The sequence below is a fragment of the Chroicocephalus ridibundus genome, chromosome 1, assembly GCF_963924245.1.
Source record: "Chroicocephalus ridibundus chromosome 1, bChrRid1.1, whole genome shotgun sequence".
NCBI lineage: Eukaryota > Metazoa > Chordata > Aves > Charadriiformes > Laridae > Chroicocephalus > Chroicocephalus ridibundus.
In genome coordinates, this window is record NC_086284.1 from 128,664,550 (window position 1) to 128,692,531 (window position 27,982).

Consider the following 27,982-nt stretch of genomic DNA (forward strand, 5'->3'; position numbering starts at 1 on the left):
GAAGCCTCCAGAGGTACTATCTGCTGCAAACGTACTGTGACATTTAAGAGACCTCCTGGCGAGTCCTGGGAGCAGAGGGATGGACTTCTAGGGGAAAGTTTTCTCTTTGCTACACAAGGAATTGATGCTATTTATAACGATTCCTGCTGTCCCCAACTGGGCATGAAGACAATCAGCATCTGTCCAAGCCCTCGGGGAGACTGCAGAACCGGAGATGTATATGTATCTGTGCAGTGGCTGCTGCTATAGCATGTAAGCAGCAGGGTGGGTAGAGAGGAGCTGTGAAGGGCTCGGCCAGGGCTGGGGAGATGAGGGGCTGGGGAAGGGGGCTGAGAGGAAGGGGATGGTGCCAAAAGGGATGGGTTTTGCATGCGAGTGTCTGTTACTTGAGATCATACAGATGGTTTCTCTTTAGCTGCGGTTTTGAAAAGCCCCCTGCCTACTCTGCCGGAGGCCCTTTCCTGCCAGAGCCGAACCTGGAGCTCCCAGATGCAGGAGGAAAGCTCAAAGGTCTTTGAAAACAGAGAGTGCATTATGCTGGGGAGCTGGGAACTGGAACTCCGTACAGGTAGTATCACACACCTGTGTCTGCTTGTCCTGACAGGGCGAAGCCCAGGAGCAGCACTCTGACCGGGTCCTCCTGCCTGGCAACTGGTCCCCCTCCAGCCTGCCTCCGTCACCACCCCTCTGTCTGCAAGCAGCTCCCCTTCTTCCTATAATTTCTCTGACTTGAAGAGGGGCCCTGCCCATCTCTCCCGACTCCTGCTGCACCCTCCCTGCTCACACGGAAGTTTCCTCTCCTTTCCTTCCCCTCCTCCTCTGACACATCCAGGTTCCCCGCAAGGGGAACCCCCCATGCTGCAAGGCCCCTCTGGGGCATTGGTCTTCTGCTCCTTTCCTCTGCCCCAGCAGCAGCACAGACAATTGTTTTCTTGCTCCATTAAGCCAGTAAATGAGGCTGGCTTAGCTCAGCACCGTCAGCTGGTGCTCTGAGCCCAGGATCTGTCTTAGCACAAGAAGGAACACCGATGTGAACACAGGAGCGAAGGAGGAATTTGTGAGTTTGGCACCACGCTCTTCTACCCCCAGACACTGAGGAGAGCAGCTTCTTGAGACCAAATCAAGCAAGCTAACGTAGCCTGCAAATGTTTTGGGGCTTGGCCAGGTGACCGTGCTGCCTTCTTCGAGGCCATCCACCCTGCTCCAGGAGAAGATAAATCAATGCAAGGCAACATCTGCCAAGATATTGACTTTGGCTCTGCTCACGGACTGCCTGCACTTCAGAGATGGGTAATATTCAGCTTGATTATCTCTCACCGCCAAGAGGAAGTTTCTCTCTATGCTTAAAATCACTGGGATGAGCCAAGGAGGAATCGATCTGTGGGAGAGAAATGCTGACAAGAAAACATGAGTCGGAGACAGGATGAGAGTGGACGAAGGGTGAGCAATGAAGACAGCCTCTGGCAGCTTGCCTGGCCAGGTTAGCAACAGCCTGGGTCACTACTGCCGGAGAAATATTAAGACCAAACATATTCATCCAAACTTTACAGCAGGCCCCTGTACGCTCTTCCCCCCTCCCCTGAATAGCTTTACCTCTCTTAAGTTGGTCCTCAGCCTCCTAAAACATCCTTTCTCTACCCTCCCCAGCATCCTCCCTGCACCAGAGTTTTCTGGTTGCTACGTATGTCCCTGTAAGTCACCCACTTCACTGCTTAAGGCATGACACGCAGTGGTTGCAAGGCTCTCTGCCTGCCTCACTTTGTGTCTTATGCCACCTCCTCGGTGGTGAAAAGCCCCAACAGCACTCATACACTGTACCACATCCACCCCTCAGGTAGAGCCTGAGTCTCACGGGCTGATATCCCAATGCACAAGGTGATGTCACACCAGGGAAAGGTGACATTTCATTAACAGAATGTGCTGACAAAGCCTCATGAGGTGAACGTTCAGCAACATCATCAAACTTTCCCAGGATAAAACACTGAGCCTTCAACTTGTTTTTCCTATCACATTTGTGGTAAAACATCCTCTAGGTCCTTGGCCCTCCAAAGGCAGCTGATGAGAAAAAGGTCTGAGACCCTCCAAAAGAAAAATCAGTTTTAGGGATAGTCTTGACACCGATTCCTACTTCTGTTTGCCAGATAGGTTAAGCATCACATGCTTGGACTAGGGTGGCACGGATTACAGACTCCTTGGAGCACACCACTCTCCTAGGATGGAAGGCAGATGGGCAGCCACAGCAGAAGAAATAGGTAAGGACCTTCAGGCCAGGCTCACTTGGCTCCTTGCTGAGGCACTTCTCTGAACCTTTCAGTTGAGTTTCTGCCCGTGCTTCTGCCATTCCCTGAGCCTGAAGGCTGCACAGAATGGAGAAGCAGAGGTAGAACAGACCTAAAGAGACCATCTAGTCTGTTCTTGTCTGTGAAGGATGGATCAGCTCTACTTCGTCATTTGTGGCACCTGTCACTCCTTGTTCATGTCTAGTCTGTCCTTAAAGCTCTCCAGTGATGGAGCTACACAGCCTCCCAAGGAAATTTGATTCAATGTTTTACTATCTTTACTGTTGCAGAGTTTTTACTGACATTCAGCCTGTCTCTCTTGCTGCAATCTTAAAGCATTCCTCCTTGTCTTCTCCTGCAGAAGAGATCATTTCTTTCTTTTGAACCTTATATACCTGCATGCTGCTATTCATATCTCACAGTTAGTCCTCTCTTCTTTTAGGCCTAACAGCCCCATTTCCATCCGTCTCTCCTCACTGACTGTGCTGTCCAGACTTCTGATCATTCACACTGCTCTCCCCTGGACTACATCCAACTGGTCCACATCTCCTTAGAAACATAAAGTACCCCAAATAGACACAGCACTCTACTTCAGTGTATACAGTGATCAGAGAGCAGGCAAAACAGTACCCGCAGAGCAGAGACACAGCTAGAGCAGAAGACAACGTGGCATCCAGCAAGACACTGAATGATGTAAAATCTGCTGCATGCCCTTCGTTTTCTCTTCTCTGGGAGCTGGATGGTGCTCCCACTTTGAGCTCCAAATAAAAAAAAAAAAAAAAAAAAAAAAGGCATTTAAAAGGCTAACCGATCTGACTATGTCCAGAGTCCTTGACCTACCTGGCCTGCACTTGAGCACCGCTTCCCAACTCAGGTAAGAAGAAAGCTGCACATGTTTCTCCACCTTGGGACACACTTTTCAAATGGATAGACCTGCATGCCTCTGACTCATCGCCAGTACTGGAGACCAGCCAGGAGAATAGGAAGGGAAGAAATGCCACCCTAAAGGCCAATGAATACGCATGAAGCATGTTACGCAAGAACCCCTGTGGACCCCCTTGTCCGAGCAAAAGTCCTACAGATGGCCCATCACTAAGCACAGCTGATGCAGTGGGGAGGATGTGTGGGTGGACAGATTAATTTGATATTTAGCTGAAAGAACTAAAATGAGTTTAATGCAGTGCTAGGAAGACAGATTGCCTGCAGCACCTTCTGCTCCTGATTATGGATGCCAATCTCAGGTTTCCCTTAGGTGTAAAAGCAGCCAGGATGCGTGCATTCTCACAAAGGCTTCGGAGTCCCAGTCTCACAAAAAGGAAGTATCACAGGAGGATAATAAAGGGTGACCAGCAATGAGGAACATCCCTGCTACAGCACCAACAGCTGGCTTTAGTTTTCTGTAGCATCTTACAATTCCCTGCTAAAAAACGTGGGGCTGCCTCCAGAGTTCCTGGAAAGCCTCTCCTGCAATGGACAAATCTGACTGAAATGATTCTAACTCGTGAGCTAAAGACCTGCTGCTTCTCTTCAAGGTCAGAAAGGTCTGGCACTTGGAACACCAAGAACTTTCCATAACATTGCACCACCACTGTCTTTTAACTGCATCTGCCTTCTTTGCCACCTGCAAAAGAAAATCTCAGGTCTGCATCCCAGCACTGATATGTGTCTCCCCACATTAGCATCATGCAGGAACGTCAAGCTTCTCACCCAAGAAAGAGCTATGACAGAGGGGAAAAAAGCCGCCAGCTGCCCCCTTTCAGCTTCCAGCAGTAGAATCACAACACACTGAGGAAGCACTGCAGCACGTTCCTCTGCTGACAGAAGCAAGGTGGCTTTCACACCAGCCTGCAGCCTCAGCTCTTGCCTGTCAGCCACCTCATCAATGAATGGGCTCTCCTTCCACTCGCTTTCCAACTTGGGCTGCAATTGAAAGCAGAAGCACGTCACTGGGATGCAACAAGCATCCAACTACGTTCCTGCTAGGAAGAGGAAAAGCTTTACTGGCGATGCAGCCCCATTTCTTACTATCCACTCCCCTCCCCCCCCCCAAAAAAAAAAAAAAAACAAACCTTTCTATGAGCTCTCAGGACAAATAGGCACCGGACATTCGGTGTAGGAACAGAAATAAACACACTGGGAATACTCTGCAGTCCCAGCCTGAATACAAAGTGCTGATTGAGCGTCCATGCCCAACAAAAGAGCTCAGAGCCAGGGCACTACAGTCACTATGGTGCTCCCCCGTGCTTCTCTGCTTTTCCCCCAGCCCCCCATTCTTGCTTCCAGGTCCAGAAGGGAGGGAACTTAAAGGAGATCAGAGTTGAGTGAAAGAAAAGGAATAGGGGGAAGGGGCTGAAGAGTTAGGAATAAGGATGTGTGTTGGGGAGGGGTGAAAGGTGAGAAGGAGATGGATTGAGATAGAGAAAGAAAGCAAAGGAGGGAGGGAAGAGATGGAAAAGGCAAGGAAGAGATGTGACAGACAACTTCATCGAGCAAGATGGCAGGCTGGACGGGGGAGTGTGCCAAGCAGAGGGAGCTGGGTGCAATTTGCAAGAGGGGAGACGGGAGAGAGAGATTTCAGCTCTGTCTCTCTGATGAACTTATCTAACCTTTCTCTCTCAGCGGACAAATCTCTGCAAGCACACTCTCCCCTTTCCTCGCTGGCAAGAGATAGCCAAGGATGGCAGCAGAGGGAAGGCAGATGAGGTAGAGCATGTGCACAACTCAAAGGCTTTGGGCACACTCCAAGTCTCAGCAGTAGGTATAATAACAACAGGCCCTAAGGAGTGGGTCTAGCTGGTGAAGGAGGTAACTAACTCCTTTTCTGTTCCTCATTAGGATGGGGGATACTGCCCCCATATGCTGCCCCGAACTGTTTACTTCCCCAAAACCATGTCTGCCTTATTTACGTAGCATACAGGTGAGAAAGGCAATCTGACTATGCATGCTGCTTTGTGCTTTCTCTCTGGGTTGGTTTTTTTTTTTTTTAACAAACATGGGGCCAGTACTACCCGGGGCCTGCCCCTATCCATACCCCCCATCGCCAAGTTGATCCATTTCAGACAACCGTCATTAGTGGGAAAGTTGAAGGGAAAAGTCACTACAAGGGGGCTGCAGTTGCTTAGTTTCTTACCACAAGGCCCATGGGTTCACGGGACCCCAAGTCAGCTAGTCACAAGGTACTCGGCTTGCACGCGTAAGGCCTGTCTGAGCACACAGCCAGCACTCCCATCTCAGCCCCACCGCACCCAGGACTGATTTCAATTAAATAGCGGTATAATCCAAGAAACAGAAATATACGCCTGTGCGGGTGTATGGCGGGTGCGTGCCAGCAGCTGTGGGGGTGTGTGTGTCATTTTTCTGTGGCGTCTTTGAAGAGCTCTGGAAAGTAGCTCACTCCCTCACATTTGCTCCAGCCCCAATTGCCTCTCTGCGGTGCTACCAGCCGCCACAATGGTTGGTGGCACAGGGTCACTGGGTGGTGACAGCAGTGACTGGCTAGGGAAAGTTACCCAGTGCTTCCAAAAGGGTTTACTTAAAAAGGAGTGATCTGCTGTGGCCAGGGTTGAGGGCTGAGGTCTCTGCAGGTCCTGCAGGTTCTGCTACTCAGGGAGCAAACAGGTGGTGGTGGGAGACATCTCCATGGCAGAGGAGAAGGCTCTGGGTGCCCAGTAAGCTGTGGGACTCCAAGGTCCTCATCCCGCTGTCAGGAACGAGAGCTCTGCTACGCAGGGGCAGCCAGGATAAGCCTGTGGGGCCAACCCACGGAGCTGGAGGCAGGGGACAGAGTCTGCCTGAGAAATAGCAGGGGGCTGTGGAAGGACCATCCCTGTTTAACCAGCATGCCAAAGGCTAAGGAGGCGGCAGACAGGAAATGGGGGAGGGCGAGCTGCAGCACTTCCCTCCCCATCTTCTTCCGCCAGCTTAAAACCTCCCCTGTCCTTTGACTCGAGGGGACTGCTAAGAAACCTACCTGCTCCGAAGGGACAAACAGGTTCCACTGAATCATGGCTCGCACGTGCCCCTGCTCATATGAGGAGCGGGGATCAAATGCCCCTTCCCCCACAAAGCCCCAGTAAACAACTGCCTCAGCCGACGCAGGCTCCCTGCTCTATAGCTGCAGGCAGGGAGACTACAGATCACATTATACTGTACTTGGCAGAGAGGGGACAATAATTTTTCAGGTGGCAATCACTCCCTGAATCCCACTTTTCCCCAAGCTCAGAGGACACCCTTGAAACAGATGGGGGTTCCTAACGTCCCTACGCTACCTGCAGCACTCAGTAGGGTTGCTACCTTGTAGTGGTGGTGTTTTTCTTCCTTTTTGAGCATTTTCCAATTCCAGCACGCTTATTTATGCCTGGTCCCCTCTGTCACACGCTCTCCTTTCTTTTCCCTGGCAAGACGAACCAGGGGCCTGATCGTGGACAAATTCCTGATGACTCCTGTTGGGAATCTGGGCTGGGGGTGGGAATGGGGCTCACTATGAAGGAGCCAGTGTGAAGGAGTCAGCTAGGCTTTGTCACTGTGGCTCCTCTCCTCCAAAGGAAAAGAAAGAGATAATGATGTTAGAACATTTTAACCTTTCTTTTTCTGAGCTTGATAGGCTTGGCCTGAGGCACCTTTCCTAGCAAAAACAGGCTGCTGTAAGATTGATTGGTTGGGTGCAGAGTTTAAAGGTAATTTTCTCTTGTCACATGCACATAAATTATTGTGGCTCAAACTGCGCTCAGCTCCACGTCTCACTTGTTCGACTGCTTTTATGCCCGGCTCTGATGAGGGGTTTTAAGAACCACGTCCAGTGCTCCCCAAGCAGCATCCTATATAAATTTATATCAAGAGCACCACAGGTGTACACACGAAGTTAGTGTCTGGGTGGAGGGTGGAAGGGGCACATGCCTGCAAATCTGTACAGCCAGGGACTTCCAGCTGCAGAAATTGCAGCGAGAGCCCTGTTTGCTCAGCTATGAACCTGTTTAAAATGTTCTGTCCATGAATGCCAGGGCAAGGAAAACTCATCCACTCAGATTATTCACAAGGGGAAGAGAAAAAAAGATGCACATGCACACACACAAAGGAAGCACAGCTGCAGCCAAAGTGAATTCATTTTTAACATTCATGAAAATATTCACAGAACACTTCAGTGCTATTTGCCTAAATTTTGCTGTTTGGAGTAAACACTTGAGCCAGCACAGGCTGTATGTTCTAGGCACAATACCGCATCGGGGATTAGGGGTGGCTCTTGGCTCTAAGTCGCAGATTCACACTATGTCCCCAAGTACATGCGGCCCCCTCACTTTAAGGCGCAGATTCACAGGCTGCCGCTGCGTAGTTCCTGACTCTTGGTTGTTGCAAAATGACTTTTTAAGTACCCGCAGCCATCACATTCCCCATCCATCGCAACCTTATGGAACAAAGGCGTGCGTGCTCTGCCAAATTTAAACACAAAAACAATGGCAAACAATGAGAGCTCTGGCGCACGCCTGGTCTGGGGGGAACAGACCTCTTTTTCCCCTCTTCCACTTCCCCCTCCCTCTCCTCCGCTCATCCCCTTCACTGGTTTCTTTCCCTGAGCGTCCGAAGCAGCTCACACAAGGGAAAATGCTACAGCACACAAGGGAGACTCAGCTGAAGCCCTGAAGACAAGAGCTGTGTGCGTTGTCTCTTCCTCCTCCATAAATACAGCTGAGACGACGACTGGATAATTGGCTAAGTGCCTGTCAGCTTAATAACAGAGAGAGAGAAAGACACAGAGAGGGAGAGGGAGAGATTTGTATTTACTATTCAAAGTCATGGATGCTGCCTGCCAGTGGATTTCAACATGGGTTTTGTTTGCACAGTGAGGCACGAAGTGAATGGACATGCAGCTCCGAGCCATGGTCACCCTTGTCTGGCCTTGTTTGAGGGTGGACCATCAGCCTGGCATGGAGCGAGAAAGCAGAGCAGGTAGCTGCCACACAGGTACCATCAGGTTCCGAGTTAGAGTATCCATGGGTTCCCACACTGGAAAGCACCATCACCACCCCTGGCGAGATACTGTTGTCACTGACACACTAAGTCACACCATGTTAGGGGCAATGACAGTGGTGCATCTCCAACATGGTCACCCTGCTGTTCCTGAGAGGAGGGGGTGCAGTGGCTGCACAGCTGTGTGGCCACCCCTGTTTCATTTTGCAAATGCACAGCACAGGGGTTGGTGCTTGGGGAGATGGAGTCCTCTCAGCCTTTCCATCCCCCTTGTAAATCTGGTGCTCTTCTAGGACCCCATCTAAAGGGGAGCACCTGTGAAGTGAAACCACTCGGGCATCTCTCACCTCACACATTGAGGGTGGAAGGGTATGTGCAGGGGAAGAACCTCCCTGCTCTTCCAAAGCTTTCCTCGTCCCTACTTCTCTCTGCCACAGAAATGCAAATTTCAGTGGTGAAAGTGGTGCTTTTTTCCTTAACAGCTGTAGCAACTGGGGCACAGTGAAGCGAAAGGGCACTTCCAGCATTAGCGATGGTTACTGAGGCCCAGGAGCCAGAAAAAGCCACACAGACCTCCAAGCAAGCAGTCTGTTACCCTGTCCAGGGCTGCCTCTCACCTATATGACACCTGCAGCTTTATGGAGTATACGAACATTTGTTCAACTACACACAAGAAAACATTTTCTGTCTTTAAAGGGGAGCAAACGTAGGGAAAGACACACTTGTGCACAGGCACACGCAAGCACGCACCCCCCAAACCTCATGCAGATGTGTTATTGCAAAGTCTCTGCTGAACTCCAGCGGGCTCAATTCCATCAAGTTAGCTCTGACCGAAAAAGCCCAACCCCAATGAAATCAATAGAGCTGCGACAGGGCTGTTTCTCCACTCTTTGCACGGGGCCGAGCACAGTGGGGGCACTCTGGGGTTACAGCCAGCCTCTCCCACACAAACAAGTCGCTCCTAATAAAAATCTGCGGAAATATACATGCACAGGGGAGATTGGCTGTTCAGATTATTTTGAAATAGCTGTTTCCTAGGCAGAGGCGAAACTCATCGTTATTAGTTCCCATTACTTACCATAAAACCAGACACGTCAGATGTGCCTGAAGCCTGAAGCAAATACTTTGGTGTCAGATTCAGCTGAAAATCACATTCGTTTCTTCTTCAGTGAGAGAAGAGTAAAAGAAAACTCAGTAAATTCCTGACCTCACCTTTGTGCCCTCCATTGCACTTACTCCAGCAGAGCACGAGTTCACACAAGCCAGAGTGAATTTTGATGGACAACAAAACCAGGTACCTTCAATGAAAATGGCTATATTCAGCCTCGCAGTAAGCCAGCTGAAGCCCTGCTGCTGCATCAGCAGTGAGCTGTGGCCCCGCAGCTCTGTCAGAATCAGATGCCTGTGGGTCTGAATATAAAGGGCAGGTACGCGTAATATATATTTTGAAAACTTATAGTTATGAGATGGCAAATTCCAGTAACTGTGAGCTATTTTAAGACTGGGTCTTTCCTCATGACCTGCTGGGGAGGGGTACAGAGTGGAAGAGGTACTGACTCTGAGACACTCCAGGTAACACGTACTACTATATAAATTTTAATGCCAACTAAGTAGGAAAACATATGGTACTTAGCTGCAAACTGAAGTGTGTGTGCAGACTCAGGGGAGGAGGTTAAAACCATACAGTCTGATACTGTCTCTCCCTCTCCATCTTTCTGAATGCAAATTATACATACAGTGTTATTAAATAGACATAATTTCACCAAAGAAAACTCCTTTTCTTTTCTAATTTCCATTCCACCCTTGCTTGTGATGGGTTAGTCCCACTTTACAAAAAACACCATATCACAAGGGCCCCAGTCACTACTGGGCACACTATATATAAATATTGTGTGTGTATAAGGAGAGATGCTAATTGCCAGCCTCTGACCACATACATATTGCAAGTTCCTTTATCATATGTATACACGCACACTCACATATCTATGTATGCATGTGTGCCTTCATATAATGGCACCATCTGCTGCCAGACCTGGAAGTTTTGCAACATTGTCTGTTACTACATTTACATGTGGTTTTAATTTTATTTTTTTTTTAAAGGAAAGTATCAGCAGAGTACAGCCCCTTTTGCACAGATCCCATCATACCCTCTTTTGACACACGTACGCTAGATTTGATTATAAAGGCTTTGTATATACTGGAGAAAAAGGAGAGCATGTGGGACTTGCAGTCAATACCAGCGCAGATAAGGATGTACTACGGGAAACCTCGTTTGTCGCGTTTGCTGGGTTGTTGCGTGGCTGAACCAAAAGGCAACCCAAGCTAATGGATAGGTCGCTAGGCTGGGTGCGCCGGAGCCCTGCTGTGCAACCCTGGGCGAGTCCCCTCACCTCCGGGTGCCTCCTGCCCACCCCCAGCCTCTGCCCGTCCCAGCTAATAGCCTGCACGCCCCGCGGAAGAGGGGATCTCTCTTACTCTGCGCTCGCGTGGCACTTAATACAAAGGGTGCCTCAACTTAGTGGTGGCCTTTAAGTGCCACAACAATACTACTAATAATCAAGGTTACAATTTTACTGCCAAGACTGTATTATTATGTAGCATTATACCTTTGAACGTGCCTATTCTCATTTCTAGCAAAGGGCTCAGCTCAGTGCTCCCTGTTATAAATTATATGCTAATTATAAGTGTAATCTGAACAGCTTTTACTTTTCTTTTAAAATGACTGTACAGGGCATAAACTTTGTTGTGATGCTGTGTTGCTCCTTTGCCTGAGGTGCCTTTGTCCTCTAGCATAGCTCCACATGTAGAATATCAGCAAAATACTGGGAGGCCAAGAACAGAGTCTGCATAAATTGCTTATATTGCAGGATTACACCAGCAGCGCTATCATTACTGCTGGTAATTTGATTCTAGCCCATCCTTTGACACAAGTAACTTGAAGAAACTAAGTACCCATTAGGATGGAAGTTCTTAAACACGCTATCATCCTGAAACTTCATATTATTTAAAAATACCTGGTAAAAATGGAAATTGCACACTCAGTTAAATGTTGTTTCTCATCAGTGCATCAGCATCAGATTGATTTAATTCTTGATGAAAAGTTGATGCTTGGAAAAACTCAAGAACAATGAGCCAAATTCTGGCCTTGGCAAGATCCCAGTTCTCCAATGGGCTGAGCAGCGCTCAGCAGCTTAAGCCCTGGATGAGTCACTTGTACCTCTTTAGTAGCAATCCCCAGGAATCTGCCCCAAAGACAAACGCGGTATTTCTGGCAGTGCCCTTGGGCTCTGGTGGATTTGTACTGGTATAACAGAGCGGGTGGGAACAGGGATGTGACCCATTTTGGTTCCAGCTGGTGATGAGCTCCATTCCAGAAATTATTAAAGGCCAAATCTGCCCTGTGCCAGGACTACTAAACGACCTGGGCAACCTGCAAGTCCCACTGAGGCCCTTAGAATAGTGCTTTAAAGGTACTTTGGGTGAGCTGCTGTGATGGCTCCCGAGAGAGCTGATCTTTCCCCCTCACATGCCGTACCTTATCCCACAGCATGAAATTCCATTGCTGTTTTGCTTCTAACCCATTTTAAGCGTCAAACACGACACAGAGGCACAGTTCCTTCCCTTAGTTTGCAGTAGCTTGCCCTTCGCTACCGCCGGTGTCTCGCTTAGCCAAAGTCCTCCCTGTTTGTCATCCCCTCCCTAGGCTGAAAGTGCATAGCAAAGCACAGGGTCCTGCCTTTGCTCACCCAACACTCGCAGAGCAAATAAGGTGGGAGAGGATGCTGGAGGCAGGTAAACAGAAAGAAGATTTGGCATTGGGGCTTGTTTTTCTTTACCTATTTTAATTAGTTTGGGGGGATATTTTATGTGTTTGTTGTTCGAAGATTCTTTTTTTCCTACATCAAGCAGGGAAGCTGCATACAAAACCTGACAACCTCATGACTGTGATCTTCCAAGCAAAACATTGGCAGGAATCGTAGCACACAGTTCCCTCTCAATACTCAAAATAAGGTTTCGTGTCCTTCTTCACTTGCTGAAGACAGAGTTAAAAAATGAAACCTCAGTAAGTCTGACAGGCTTTCTGATACACAGCATCATCTTTGAAACATCCTGCTCTCTTTTCTTAGTTGTAGCTGGCCAAACAGCAGAAGCTCTGTTCAGCCCTTCTCACCTGTTGCAGCTCTCAGACCCCTCCTCCCTTCTCAGCCTTGCTCTAAGGAGCGGATCATTACCCTTTTCCCTGTGGATAGTCTATCACGAGCTATTTTTATTCTCTCTCTCTGCAATTCCCTGACTAACTTCCCCATGCCAAATACTCACTAAAAGTCATCAACCTTCAGCAAGGCCAACAAATTAATCAAATGTGCTGCCAGGTCATTTAGGAGATGAGCCGGTATAGAGTTAGGAACATTTTTTAAAAGTTCCCAGCAAGGGAATATTTTAAATGCCATAGCTTTAAAAAGTCATATCCAAACTTCCCAGAATAATTCCATTCTGAGTAACAAGCTGTAGATAAAGCTCCAGAGGAGTGTCTTCCTTCGGGAACATTAGGGCTTATAATAAACTATTTTTCTCTGCTTCACAGAACAGTCCACCCACCCATTCTTCCACCTACAAGTGTAACACTATATACAAACGTATAAGGCCCCAAAGGAGAAGAATAATTCAGAATACCGTCCTTGGTGCTTTGCTGAATAATTTACACCACAATTTACATGAACAAAGTGTTTTTAGTTATATTATCACTATGTACCTTGCTTTTAATTTTCTCCAACTGCGTATCATTTTTTCTCCCTCCTACGTTTTCATTTCCCTTCAAGCTACAGGATGGAGCTACTGGGCACTGGTAAACCACCACTGCACGCTCCCTCTTCCTTCTGAAGTAAATGCATAGCAAAGGCAGGTGATATGATCTCTGTACAGAAATCTCTTACCTATCTCTCTGTGGAGGTAAAGATCTGCCCTGAGCACAGTTAGTATAGATCACCTAATGGTTTTTCTCCATCTAGCTCTTCCCCTTGCATTGCCACTAGTGGATCTATAGGCAGGGAGAGTGAGATACTAGGAGTTTTTCAAACACAAGGCTGTCTTAAAGCGAGTTATGCTCTGGAGGGTCAGGGAAAACAGCGAGGGGGAAGCTCGCAAACCAACCTTTGCTTTAAAACAGAGTATAAAATGCCAACCTGCGGGACCTAAAGTGTACAGGACAGAGGGAAATCTCACCCCTTCCAGCCTCATGTGGCAGTCCTGTCTCCCAGCACAGCCTGGCTTCTGCCTCTCCTCTGAAGGAAGGACCAAAACATCCCAGAAACCTGGGGCTGGTCCCAGGGAAAGGGAGAGGAGACAACTGCCCTTCTTAGGAAATGTGGAAAGCATAGAGCTGGCCAGATCTGCTTAAAGAGCTTAGGAAGGCAGCTGAGGGAGGTAAAGCCTGTGCACTGGCCACAGTCACTTCTGACAGAAACGCAGCCTGCCAGGAACACAGTATTGCTCGGGGCAAGCACTTACATGGCCGGGTGGCGTGCCGCTCCCGCAAACTGTGTCACTTGGCACACATCTGGCTGACACAGCTGGATCACCTCACTCAGGTATTTTATTTTAGTGCCTGACATAACACTGGCAAGCCACACACTCCACACACAATCATGGAAACCACTCTCCCATGCAGCCCCGTTGAGCTTCCTGATGAACGCTTTACACACAGCACATGCAGGCACCATCTCCACCATCCGCTCAGCCCTCTCTGCTGCAAATGCAGCGTCTAGATAAACTCGAAAGCTGCAAGGTTAAGTGGGAAATAGAAATCCAGTGACCCCTGTCTGGGCAGGTGAGCTTAATGACTTGTCTGCTGCTGTATGTACCAAACATATGTTGGCAAACATCTGCCCGAGCGGCCCCTCCAAAATAAATGATTGATGGAAGTGATTTGCCTTTAAAAATGTGGTAAGTCAGCTGCGAGTCCCGCTAGAAAAGGGTTAATGGGATATATGAATTGCTAGTGAGTGGAAGGGAGAGGAGAGAAGCTGGGAGTCAGAGGCAACACCCCTTGTTAGGTGTTTACCATGTCGCATCTAAACCCCTTCCATCGCATATGCAAGGCAGATGAATTACTCTGTAAATCCTATTACTCCGTGTGGATAAATCTTACATGCGAGTTAACAAGTCTGGAGAGCTGGGGAATGGAAGCTGCTGAACAGATATTCCAGAATCAAAACAACCCAGCACACGGGAGCTGAGAGACGCGATACGTGTACACATACGCACACACGTCCCTCTTCTAGCATCCTTCTTCCCTGATCCCATCTTGCTAGCTCACATACCCCTCTGTCATTAAATGGGAGGGATGCAGGACACAGGGGATCATGTAGCCAACCATTTGGTGACATCTAGCAGGATTTATTTCAGAGAAAGAGAAAGAAAACTTTGCTGCTGCTGTTAGCTTTGGTAGGGAATTGCTCCCTTGATGCTTCAGGGTTTGTGCACTATCAGCTCCTCATACAGATTACAGACTTATTTTAAATTACGTCCAGTAGTTTTATAGCCATAACACACAGTGTGTGCACATACTCGCACACACAGTATTTTCCTTCAGTAGGGAAGTTACTGCAGGTGAGTTGAGCAAGGCAGAATTTGAAAAAGAAACCCACAGGAAAAAGATGACTGCATTTCAGCTATTTGGGACACTCCTAACTGAAAACCCAAGTAACCTCAGAACTACCTTTAGAAAACCTGCACAATGAATACAGAAAAACAACACTCAGTACTGCCAGTGAACAAGGCTTCATGTGCAAAGATACCCTCATCACAACCACTCAGACACGCAAGCACAGCATACACTCATTTACTTAGCCCTACAAAAAAACCAACACAGCAAACGAGATACAAGCTTCATAAATGTCGGAGCTCTTACACCATTTTTTTCACCAGCCTTTTCAACTGCTGTATCCATCTCCCTCCTCGCTACACAGTAGAAAAATAAATAAATAAAATTAAAAGCCAGAGTTTCCCAAAAGAACTTGCCTGAGAGTTCTGGCAGCGCCAGGGATAAAGTTTTTGCATAGGTACAAAAAGAAGTATGGGAAGATCAATGGAACATCTGGCAAGCGCAGCTGGATCCCTTTTCGATTTCTCCATTGATACCGCAGGGCTGGTGGAAAATGTACGTTCACGAGAGCCGGCTAACACAAACAGATCTTTCCCCACTGAAATTCTTTTGATCCAGAGCACTACGCAGAGGAGAGTGGTGGCAAGAGGTTTTCAAAAGCTTTGTGATTTTTTTTTTATATTAAAGCACAAACACACACACAGAGCTTGTTTGTAGCAGCTGCTGCTGCTGCAGTTCGAGAGGTAAAATAACACACGCTCTCACAGAGACATATACACACACAAATCTGTATCTCACCACATGTATATGTTGCATACATCGAAATACAGATACACACACAGAAAAGGAAAAGTTGGCAAAATGCCCTACCTGAGGATGGCTGTGTCCCCCTGCCTCACGGTGATGTTATCGGTACCTCGGGTAAAATCCACGCTGTGGACTGGCAGCCCTGTAGGGAGAAGGCAAAGCAATCTCAGTAGGACCAGCGGTAATTGTTTCCGATCAGGCTGAGCCCTTGCTACCATGGCTGGTCTCGTCGAGTTTCACCGACTGTACTTGTCTCTCTCTCTCTCTCTCTCCCCCTGTGTATGTGGATAGATAGATGTGGAAAGAAAAACAGTAATAATAATGTACAACTCTCGCTCTGATCGACAGCCCCAGAAAGGGGAGGTGATTTCACAGTCCTTCTTAGCTGCCACTTTCTCTTCCTCTTTTCAGTCTCTTGCTGGCTTCTTTCCCCCCCTTGTCTTTTATTTTTTGTTTTTTAACGCTTTCCAAAAAAAAGTCTTAGCACAACCTTCAATTAAAAAAAAAAAAAAGGCAAGAGGAAAAAGTCAGGTAGCAAAATAATTTAAAAACAATAACAATTAAATCGACCCGTTTGGAGTGATGGAGAGAGATTGGAAAAAAAAAAAAAAAAAAAAAGGAATAAGGAACAAGACGAGTCCTGTGCCGCCGGGCTGCGCGAGTGGATGGTCCTGCTCCAGTGCGCGGCTGTGCAGCCTCCCAGTCCCGAGCTCCCTTCCTAACCCACTTTCCCAGGCGGAGCGAGGGAGGGAGGGAGGGAGCGAGGGAGGGAGAGAGGGAGAGGAGGGAGGAGGGAGGGAGCCTCACTCGTGAGACGGCAGCTCGGCACCACGGCGGCGGCGAGCGCGGGAGGGGAGCTGCGAGCGGCGCCCCCCGTCCCTCTCCCGGGGGGCGCAGCCCGCACCGCCGCCGCCCCTGCCCTCGCCGGGGAGAGGGGCTGCCCCGGGCGGCCATGGAAACGGCTCCGGGCCGGGCCGGGCCTTTCGGGAGCCGGACCGCGGCTGGGGAGGGGGGCACTGCAGCAGGGAGAGGGGGCATGGGAAGGGAAGAGGGCTTGAGGGCAGAGAGGGGGAAGCCCCGAGGGAGAGGGGGCTGGAAAGGGGAGGAGGGAGAGGCAGACGGTAATGGGAGAGGAAGAGGGGGCTGGAGAAAGGATGGGGAGGGGAGTGCGAGTGGGGAACTGGAAGCAGAGAGGAGAAGGCAGGAGCAGCCGGGAGAGGGGCAGAGAGGATGGAGGAAGATACGGCCAATATTCACAAGAGAAAATACTGAGGAAAGGAGGGGGGGGGGGGGCGTGTGTGTGTGGCAAAGAAGCTGTGGCCAAAAGTGCAAACAACTTGGCTTTGCGGCCTGAAGCCACAAGCTAGCTGATTTACAGAGCGGCATTCTTGGCAACTGCCCCTGCAGCCTCAAACCTTGCTTTTTCCCCTTCTCAGACTTTTCCTCTCACCAGATAAGCGGTTGTACATCCCTCCCCTCCGCCTCCCTCCCACCTCCCTCCCCTCAGCCCTTCCCGCCCCCCACCTCCTTTCCCAGCCTTTGAGGGATGGACCGCAGACAATGCTGGTATTGAGCCGCCCGCAGTGTGAATGCTCGGCCTGTCCTCCCCGCTGCCAGCGCCCGCAGCTGAGCCCCGAGCCCGGCAGCAGCGCTGCTGCCCACCCGGGAACGCTCCCACCGCTCGCATACCATCACCGTCGCAAGGGAAGGGAGATTAAATTAATGGAGAGGAATAAGCCGTGGGTTTGTTTTTTTGGTTGGTTTGGGTTTTTTTGTTTTTTTGTTTTTTTTTTTTACTGCTGACGCCTGCCTGCCATTCCCCCAAGCCCGCTCGCTCTCCTCTGCCTGCGGGAGGGATGAGGAGAGCTGCTCCTAGGGATGTTTGGCTAGCGTAACCCTTCTGTGGCCAAAGCACGGCGGGGCTGGGAGGGGGAAGCAAAGAGGGAAGGGGTGGTTTGAGGGGGGGTCCAGGGAAGTGTGTACAAGAAAAGCTGAGGGGAACTCCGCTGTGAGTTGCTGTCCTGCCCGGTCACAGCACTGCTGCGTGTGTGTGCAGGAAGGGGAAAATGCAGGTCTTGTACGCTGCCTGCTTCGCCTCTGCTCCTGGAGCCTCGCGGGGATACAGTGGACCCAAACTGGAGCATCACACAAATGGCCACATGGGATCAGATCAAAGGTCCCTCTAACCCCGTGTCCCATCTCTGAGCACAGCCTAAAGCCAATGCCTAGGGCAGAGCAAAAGCACAAGGCAAGCAGTGGTACTGCCCCAGGGCACTTCTCTCATTTCCAGTGATTTGTGGCTAAGGCATGTCCCCAGCCAGTGGCACTGTCTTTGTAGTTAATGGCCCTCGATTGATTTTCTTCTTCCAGGAATGCGTCCAGTTGCTTTCTGAACCCTTAGAAACTGGCCCCTGCAGCCTCGGTATGGAAAGGCCTTGCTGTCTATGAGTACTTAAACAATCCCTGCATGTGTTAAAGGCCCACAAATTAAGGGCGAAGGTCATGACACCACTGCTCCGGTGCCACACATGCAGCAGCAAAAAGATGACTGCTTTGTATTCAAGCCAAGGAGTGAACCGATTCAGCCATTTCTCCTGCAGGAGACTTGGCACGGATGGCACCAGAGAGGGGGAGCAACGAGAAAGAGCTAAGGGGTTAATCCACACACTGGGTGTTCCCAAGCTACCTCAGAGAGAGATTTCACTTGACATGGGTATTGCTCTGAAGAAGACCATACTGCTGATAGACTAGTAGCCACCACTCCAGGGCGACGGACAAGCGCAAGGAACAGAGAGATGCCATCAGCAGGCTGCTGGCATCCCAGATGATGGGCATCACCAAGAGGAAACCTCTGCAGTGTCGTGACAGAGTTTGAGTACAGCTAAAAGACCTGGTCCCACATGAAGTTACCAGTGACAGAAACGCACCCCTCTTGCAAGTCAGAGTGTTGCATGGATCCTTTTTACAAGGGTCTCCCACATATGTTTCATCCACATTTAATAAGAGCTATTGTATGTTAATTAAATGCCAGTGGAGTAAGGAAAACATATTTGTCGAAGATTAACTATTATGCAATGCAAGAAGCATCTGCCACCCAACTGCTAGAGCTCACTAAATATTTCCTTATCTCAGAGTATTTACTTAGGAGGCAATAACTATCCAGTTAAATCTAAATTTAATGCTTAGTTAAATATAGTTCATGGAAAGTGGCACCAATATGTTTTATACAGAGAACGACAGAGGGGGTTTCAGGGAGGGAGAAGGAAGGAATCCTGTTCCCAGACTCTGGTAACATCCTGACTCGAGGTGGGACTGCACGTGGACGTGCCTCCCTACAAAGTGGGGCACGTCACAGCGGACTCGGAGGCCCCCATCTGCTGAGATGAAGTACAGGGGAAGTCGTCATCTTCTTACGCATTTATACAATCCTCATTAGAACCACCGTAGCATAACTATTTAATAATAATCATCATAATAAACAGAGAGACGAGGAAGAAATTCCCTCGAGGGTCTCGTAAACCTTGGGAAAAATAAAGCAAAAACAAAACCTAAAGCTGATAGGTCTTATTTGCTTTTAGAAGCGTACAGAAGCAAAAAGAAGGGGTTGCCTGGGTATAAAAGGCCAAACAAGCAGGAATCACACAAATCCTAGGAGAGAGCCTCATGAGTAAAATAAATAATGTTATTTTTGTCTGTGTTCCCAGAAGAAATAACTCTCTGGACCCATCTCCCCCTGCTGGAAGCAGATAATGAAACAGCAGGTCTGCTTTCTAACTTTCCTACCTTCTGAAAACTTGAGGAAAAATTCAGGTAAACAATCAGAGCGTGGACACCACAAATCCATACTGCCATCTTTAATGCCATTTACCAATAAATACTCCTGGTAGGTGCAGGACTGGCAAGGCCAGCCTCACTGACCAAATTTTGACACTGTGCCATTCAGGAATGGATGGGGCAGCCTGAGCCCAGCCCTACAGGTACCACATCACCCTGCTCCAATGCAAAACTCTTACACCCTGTTCAAAGGGAATGTGGCCTAGAGCAACACCCTTTGATGATTGCGGGCTGTACGGCACCACCAAAGACATGACAGAAATGCTTGCATGACAGGTTTAGGAAGGTGTCTGTGTTTCCACTCAATGGGTGCAGGATGGCTCTGCCTGCAAGCTGGAACGAAAACAGCAGCAGGAGCAGACACAGCCTTACTCTCCCTGGCTTTGAGGGAAACATGCTGAAGACATCACAGTCTGAGCATCTCAGCCAGCCAAAGGAAAGACCCTCCATGCTGGCTGTGGATAGGCAGCCTCTGCTGAGATATGCAGTGCTGAGATGCTCTGGGACTTGTACTCAGGTCACCTCTACCTACCTGTTTGGCAGCTTAGTTTTACAGATACTCAGGGACTGACATTGTGAAACCCTGAAGTGCCATCTGCTTTTCATGGAGAGCCAACAGACACTGAAAGCATGGACTCTGGCCACGTACAGGGATGGGGTTTTTTTGCATTTGAGGTGGCTGAAAGCAAAGGGCATGGAAACTTCACACAATGCCAACTGCAACAGCCATCTGTATGATGTGGATGGCTGCCCTCTAGGAGATGAAATGAGGCTAATCAGCTCCCACCACAAGCAGCCCAAAAAGGCAACTGTTGTCACTTGACTTTCATTCACTACCAATCCCACCAAAACTGGTGACTTGTTCCCAAATACCACTGGAATTGGGGAAATGACATTTCTGAAAAATAAAAAGAGAACCGGTCACACAAGTCTCCAGACCCTATCATGACCAACATGATTGTGTTAAGGGGACCGCATAACTGCTCTGCCAGCACAGTCCAAGCCTCTAGGAACTTTATTCAGGGTATCTGCAACGGTGAGTGAAAACGTATGATGTTTTGTGAGCTATAACGTGTCTAGTCAAGAAACACTGCTGTACTCAGCAGCAGAGCCTGCTCAAAGCTTCTCAACCATGCAGAGAAAACACAATTTTGTTGCACTGGCAGAGGAGTTCCAGAGAGGAACAGAGAAGAGCCAAAGGGGTTTCAGCACATGGGAAGGAAGATCAAGGGACCATGGCAGGGGAGTGGTGATCTCTCCTTCTGCTCTTCCTTCCTGTACCTGCAGCTCCTACATGCATGCACTTCTACCCTGCTGTGTAAGGGCAGCATCCCACTCCAATTTATTAAGCAGCTACATTCCACTCCCCTTTGGATCCTGGGATACAGGGAGCCACAGGAGTAGAAGAGGAGGAGGAAAGGAAGGAGTAGGAGAGAGGTGGAAAATCCTTTGAATGCAGCAGATGCCTCTAGAGGCAAATTGAGGAGGAGGTGGGCTCTCAATGGTAAATGCCCTTCTCCTCAGACTCCAAGAGAGAGTTCCAGTAGGCCATACTCTGTCCATTCCTTTAGCTACACCTGCCTGATAGAGAGGCCTCCATCTATACCAGGCCAGAGTCTGCTGGAAAGAGAGGAGAAATAATTTCCGTGAGACAACTTAAAAGAAGAAAGTTTGCTACATACAGGATGCTCTCTACCAAACTTGATTGTGTGCCGACTGAAACATCAATGCCACTTATTCATATTCTTAAGGCACTTGTGGAGGACATGTTATAGGGAAAAATTCTGCAGCTTGAGAAAAATATGCATATATGATGGCTCTAACTACTAGAAGCAACTGTTCCAGCACGTACTTTATTTTAAGAAAGACATGGTTTTTATGAATATTTTGCAAGTCTATAAATTAAACCGGCTTCTGATGCTGAAAATCAGAGCCAGCTTCGGCCTGAGACTCGCATCCAGACATGCAATGCAACAAGACCAAGCTTCCTCTGAAGTAAGGACCTCATTAGGTAGAAGGATTTACAGCATCAAGAACACTCAGATAGGTCATAACTGTGGATGATACCATGCATGCACAACACCTCTTTCTAAGTGCAGTCACTGAGCTGTAACAGAACTTCCTCCAGTACAAGAACAATAGCTGATTTCTACCAATTTGTAACCTTGTTCCGATGCAATCAATCTAGTTTCACAATTGATCGCCCTGGTGTGGAGAATTTAGAGGCCAAGGACCAGGTTCTCAATTGCTGTAAGCGGACGTATCACCACCACTCTCAAAAGAGCTATGCTGATTTCCACCACCTAAACACGAGGCCTTGAGTTTTGAAGTTCATCTACTTCTGTGCTGCGTGGGTAGAAAACCGCGTTATCACCTTTGAAAGAGAAAACCTTGTTCAACTGGATAAAGAGACTTTGTGCTCAGGCTTTTCAGAAAGTTTCACCGTTAGTTAAAGACCAAATCTGAAGCTCAGGCAGGAGGAAAATAGCAGCCTGAAAATGCCTTTTTTCAGCAGGATATGACCAAGTGGGATTAAAGAATTTGCACTGCAATTGGTTTGTGGCCTTAATTACTAGTTGCTACCACAGCAAGTGCTTGTAGAACTACAAAGTCATTGGCAACAGCTCCTTCCTACTTGAGAGGAACAATAAAGAGAGAGCACTTCCCTTTTATTTAAAACAAAAGTTGCCCTTCCGGCCTTACAAATGCAACAAGCATAAAAGCAATCGGTAAGTATCAAGAGCGAGGGGCTGCCTTTTCCCCCAAAGATCACATATCATTAGCGACTTCCTTACCCGACCCCTCAGAACTGGGCTCTGCAGCCGTTGTTTGTCAGAGGGTGTCACATCACTTGGAAACCACGGGAGGCCACGCTGCTCAGCGCCTGCTGCTGCGTGGCAGGGAGCCAGGCTGCCTGCCATCTCCCAGCTGAGTCAGCAGCCCCCGTGGGGAACTGCGTGACCTGTTCTCCCAAGGAAGGCTGGCTCACGGCATCGGAAGCAGGGAAAGAGCTGATCCCAATTCTGACGTTTCTCATGGGGACAAGATATTATGTTGACCTGTATTTTCCAAACGCGGCTGTAGGAGTTAGGCATGCAAATCTAGACAAGAAGTCCGCACCTCCCACTAAGGACAGCCTCAAGATCAAGATTCTTTTTGTATTTGGGAGTGAAATCATTGCTTCACCAACGTCAAGTAACACTTGATGAGTCAGGCGGAAACAGGGGTCAACCCTACAGGGCCTTTAAATAATTCAGGAAGGCAATAGCTCTATCTGCTTAGACCTACTATCCCCCTAGAACTTTCCTCCCAATGCTGGTGGATATTTACAGCCCTCAGCACAAGTAATTAGGATTGACTTCACAGAAGGAGGCTAGAGTAGTTAACAGTCCCTCCCAACACATAAGCAGAGAGATGACCCAGAGGTTGGGATGTTCTAGGAAGACTTGGGAGATATCTAGTCCCAATTTCCTCAGTGAATTTGGATAAATCACTTAATGAGGCATTCACAAAGGCGTAAAAAGCTAATCTCCCTAGGCTCCCTCTGCCCTCAGAGAGATAATCTCCTCTTGAGGGCACTTCAGAGCAGATGCCTAATTTAACCGTTTAAAATTGTCCTGTCTCTCAGGGCACGTCAAAGTTTCCAGCTATACAGCAGAGATCCTAACATACCCTTAGCTTCCTGTAGCATTCAAAGGATGAAGCACTGAAGACTGCAGGGTGGACTGACGCTACAATACAGAAAGCTCCTGCAAGACACAATCTACAGAACAGGTCAGGCATGATCTACTTCTAATGTAGTAATTAACAGGCCCCAAACAACTGTCTGGCAGTTGTGAGGGATGCTAGCATCACTGCAAACAGGAATTCTATACAACTAAGAGGTGGTCAAACCCGTTCTGCTGAGCCTTGCTGCATATTTGGTAATCTGCTCTGGCATGGAGTTCTCAACACAATGGTAATGGATGAGAATAATACTTCTGGCAGCGATGATTCAGAAGAGAGCTCCAAAGTCTTGCTGAAATGATACATGCTACACATTTTTTGACCATGGGTTGGTTTACACAACACCAGGCCTGCTGGCAACAGACAGGGTACACTTGTCTCAAAGGGGGAAAAGGATCTTTGTGCAGGAGTTAGCATGGCTCATTGAAAGAGCTTTAAACTAGATTTGAAGGGGGAAAGGGATAAAACCAGGCTTCCTAGAGATAAGCCTGGGGGTGGCAGGTCAATGTTTGAGGGACGGTGCACTAGCAAGGTCCTTCGATCTGCTGTCTCAGTGGAGCTAGGGGATGGAGATCCATGCGGCAGCAAAGATGCAAGCGTTACTGATGTGTTAGAAACCATGGAAGCGCCTGAGAATGGTCACATAGGAATTAGGGCTTTTCCCCCTCAAAAAGGTGGAGGGATCAATAGCCCAACTGAAGTGCATCTACACCAATGCACACAGCATGGGCAATAAACAGGAGAAGCCGGAAGCCATTGTGCAGCAGGAAAACTATGATACAGTTGCCGTCACGGAAGCATGGTGGCATGACTCGCACAACTGGAGTGCTGTAACGGATGGCTATAAACTCTTCAGAAGCTATAGGCAAGGAAGGAGAGGCAGTGGAGTAGCCCTGTATGTTAGGGAGTGTTTTGATTGTCTAGAGCTTAATGATGGTGACGATAGGGTTGAGTGCTTACAGGTAAGAATCAGAGGGAAGGCCAACAAGGCAGATATCATGGTGGGAGTCTGTTATAGACCACCCAGCCAGGATGAAGAGAAAGATAACATATTCTATAAGCAGCTGGGAGAAGTCTCACAATGGCTAGCTCTTGTTTTCGTGGGGGACTTCAACTTACCAGACATGTGCTGGAAATACAATACAGCAGAGAGGAAACAGTCTAGGAGGTCCCTGGAGTGTATGGAAGATAACTTCCTGACAACTGGTGAGCAAGCCAACTAGGGAAGGTGCCCCGCTGGACCTGTTGTTTGTGAACAGAGAAGGACTTATGGGTGATGTGATAGCTGGAGGCTGTCTTGGGCATAGCGATCACAAAATGATAGAGTTTTCAATTCTTGGAGAAGTCACGAGGGGTTCAGTACAACTGCTACCTTAGACTTCTGGAGGGCAGACTTTGGCCTGTTTAGGGGCCTGGTTGACAGAGTCCCTTGGGAGGCAATCCTGTAGGGCAAAGGAATCCAGGAAGGGTGGACATTCTTCAAGAAGGAAATCTTAAAGGCACAGGAGCAGGCTGTACCCATGTGCTGAAAGACAAGCTGGTGGGGCAGAAGACTGGGCTGGCAGAACAGAGAGCTTTGGCTGGAACTAAGGAAAAAAAGGAGAGTTTATAACCTTTGGAAGGAGGGGCAGGCAACTCAGGAGGACTACAAGGAGGTTGTCAGGTTATGCAGGGAGAAAATTAGAAGGCCCAATGCCCAACTAGAACTTAATCTGGCTACTGCCATAAAAGACAATAAAAAATGTTTCTATAAATACATTAGCAACAAAAGGAGGGCTACGAAGAATCTCCATCTTTTATTGGATGTGGAGGGAAACACAGTGACAAAGGATGAGGTACTTAATGCCTTCTTTGCATCATTTTTTAATAGTAAAACCAGTTGTTCTTGGGGTACCCAGTCCCCTGAGCTGGGAAACGGGGACAGGGAGCAGAATGAAGCCCCCACAATCCAAGGGGAAATGGTTAGCGACTTGCTACACCACTTAAACACAGAGAAGTCTATGGGGCCAGATGGGATTCACCCAAGGGTACTGAAGGAGCTGGTGGAAGTGCTCACCAAGCCACTTTCCATCATTTATCAGCAGTCCTGGCTAACGGGGGAGGTCCCAGTAGACTGGAAGATAGCAAATGTGACACCCATCCACAAGAAGAACCAGAAGGAGAATATGGGGAATTACAGGCACTGATCTCGGTGCCGGGGAAGGTTATAGAGCAGATCATCTCGAGTGCCATCACACGGCACATACAGGACAACCAGGTTATCAGGCCCAGTCAGCATGGGTTTATGAAAGGCAGGTCCTGCTTGACTAACCTGATCTCCTTCTATGACAAGGTGACCTGCTTAGTGGATGAGGGATAGGCTGTGGATGTTGTCTACCTAGACTTTAGTAAGGCCTTTGACACCATTACCCACAGCAATCTCCTGGAGAAACTGCGTGCTCATGGCTCGGAGGGTTGTACTCTTCGCTGGGTAAAAAACTGGCAGGATGGCCAGGCCCAAAGAGTTGCAGTGAATGGAGTTAAATCCAGTTGGCGGCTGGTCACAAGTGGTCTTCCCCAGGGCTCAGTACTGGAGCCAGTTCTGTTTAGTATCTTTATCGATGATCTGGATGAGGGGATTGAGTGCACCCTCAGGAACTTTGCACAGAACACCAAGTTGGGCAGGAATGTTGATCTGCCTGAGAGCAGGAAGACTCTACAGAGGCTGGATTGATGGTCCAAGGCCAATGGTATGAGGTTCAACAAGGCCAAGTGCCAGGTGCTGTACTTGGGTCACAACAACCCCATGCAGCACTACAGGCTTGGGGAAGGGCAGCTGAAAAGCTGCCCAGCAGAAAAGGACCTAGGGATGTTGGTCGATAGCCAGCTGAATATGAGCCAGCAGTGTGCCCAGGTGGCCAAGAAGGCCAACAGCATCCTGGTTTGTATCAGAAATAGTGTGGCCAGCAGGACTAGGGAAGTGATCATCCCCCTGGACTCTGAGGCCACACCTTGAATACGATGTCCAGCTTTGGGTCCCTCCCTACAAGAAAGACATTGAGGTGCTGGAGCGCGTCCAAAGAAGAACAATGAAGCTGGCGAAGGGTCTAGAGCACAAGTCTCATGAGGAGCTGCTGCTCATCCTGGAGAAAAAGAGGCTGAGGAGAGACCTTTTCACTCTCTACAACTACCTGAAAGGATGTTGTAACGAGGTGGGGGTGGGTCTCTTCTCCCAAGTAACAGGTAAATGGCCTCAAGTTGCACCAGGGGAGGTTTAGACTGGATATTAGGAAAAATACCTTCACTGAAAGGGCTGTCAAGCATTGGAATAGGCTGCCCAGGGAAGTGGTAGAGTCACTGTCCCTGGAGATATTTAAAAGATATATAGATGTGGTGCTTAGGGACATGGTTTATTGGTGACTTGGAAGTACTAGGTAAACGGTTGGATTTGATGATCTTAAAGGACTTTTCCAGTCTAAATGATTCTATGATTCTGTTCATCATCACCAGAGAGCTAATTTTATTGTGAAGAATAGCGTGGCAGGCTGTTGTGCTGCACATTTTTTGTCCATTACAGCAGCTCCAACATAGCTTTTATGAAACTTAAACTGAGGCCTTCAGCAAGACAAGAAAGATTCTCAAGATTTGTGATGCTATCAGGAGACCAGGCACTGTCAGAAAGCCTCACGCACAACAAGCTGAGAGAGAAATTTGTATGCAGAAATTTGGAGAAGGGTCCCTTTGAAACTATGACCTGCCTGAATTCAAGCTTCTGAAAACACTTCCAATCATGTCACTGCGTTCAGGTCTGAAAATGGGAAAAACACATCTTTAACATGTCCAGATTTTCACGATAACAAGACAGGAGAACTGTCCCACAGACACAGGCTGTGCTAATACCATTCTTACAGGCTACAGGTCAGGCGTGTCTCTGCGTCAGCATTTGGAGTTAGTGCCTGCCTACACTTTCAACATATATTTTCTAATGTTTCAGCTTTTCTCTCCCCTTTCCCACACTACTACTCTGCTCCTTCCTCCATACTCCTCAGCCTAGTATTTTCAAATTTCTCTCCCTTTTCTACGTTGTTCCCGTGCCCCATTTCTGTCAGGCCCAGTCATATTCCTACATTTTAAAGCCAGGAGGGACCTCCCAGATCATCCTGTCCAGCTGCCTGCCCCAAGCCACAGAAACTCACCCACTTCTGCCAAGAAGCCATAACCAGTGGCTCAGCCAGAGCACTTTGTTAAAGAAAGGCTCTCAGCTTTGGTTTAAGCAGCCCCAACTGCAGAGATCTAGCCTGTGTCAGTGGCATTAATGATTAATTACCACCCCAGGTTAAAAATTTTTCATGTTGCTTTAAGCACAAATGTAATTTCCTTTATCATCCAGCCACTGAACTGAATCACGCTTTTGTCTGCTTAGATTAAATGGTCATCTGCTGTTAAACCACCATCTCCTTGAAAATATTATGCTGCTCCTGTTTGAGTCTCACTTTGTACCACTTTTATTCCTAGTCCAATACTTTGCCAAAAATGCCCAACATCTGGTGCCAGAGAGAGAAATAGGGTGTTTTCAGCAGCCTCTAAGGGAGCTGGAAGATGCCAGATTGATAGCATTGTCCTGGGGATGAGGCCAGATAGCACAGAAGTAGGACCAGGAGTGGGAATTTTAGGTCAAAGTCTAAGCATGGGGAAGGGGGAAGTAGGAGTTGTGTGGGAATGGTGGAGGACCTGCCGATCAAGAGGTGCAGGAATAAGGTAGCATCTCAGGGAGAAGAGGCCTTTTGCT

The 27,982-nt window shown here is 48.4% G+C and overlaps 1 protein-coding gene across 3 annotated transcripts in view; it reads right to left on the bottom strand.

The window, feature by feature from the left end:
* LSAMP (limbic system associated membrane protein) overlaps positions 1-27,982 on the bottom strand; it is a 1,022,135-nt gene that overhangs the window by 294,951 nt on the left and 699,202 nt on the right. The window contains exon 2 of one of the 3 annotated variants that reach the window (XM_063351430.1): positions 15,718-15,796. In XM_063351430.1, coding sequence (XP_063207500.1) covers positions 15,718-15,796 — 79 coding nt within the window. Of the gene's footprint in view, positions 1-15,717; positions 16,372-27,982 lie in introns of those variants that run through there. The other 2 variants (XM_063351420.1, XM_063351438.1) reach the window with 2 other exon arrangements.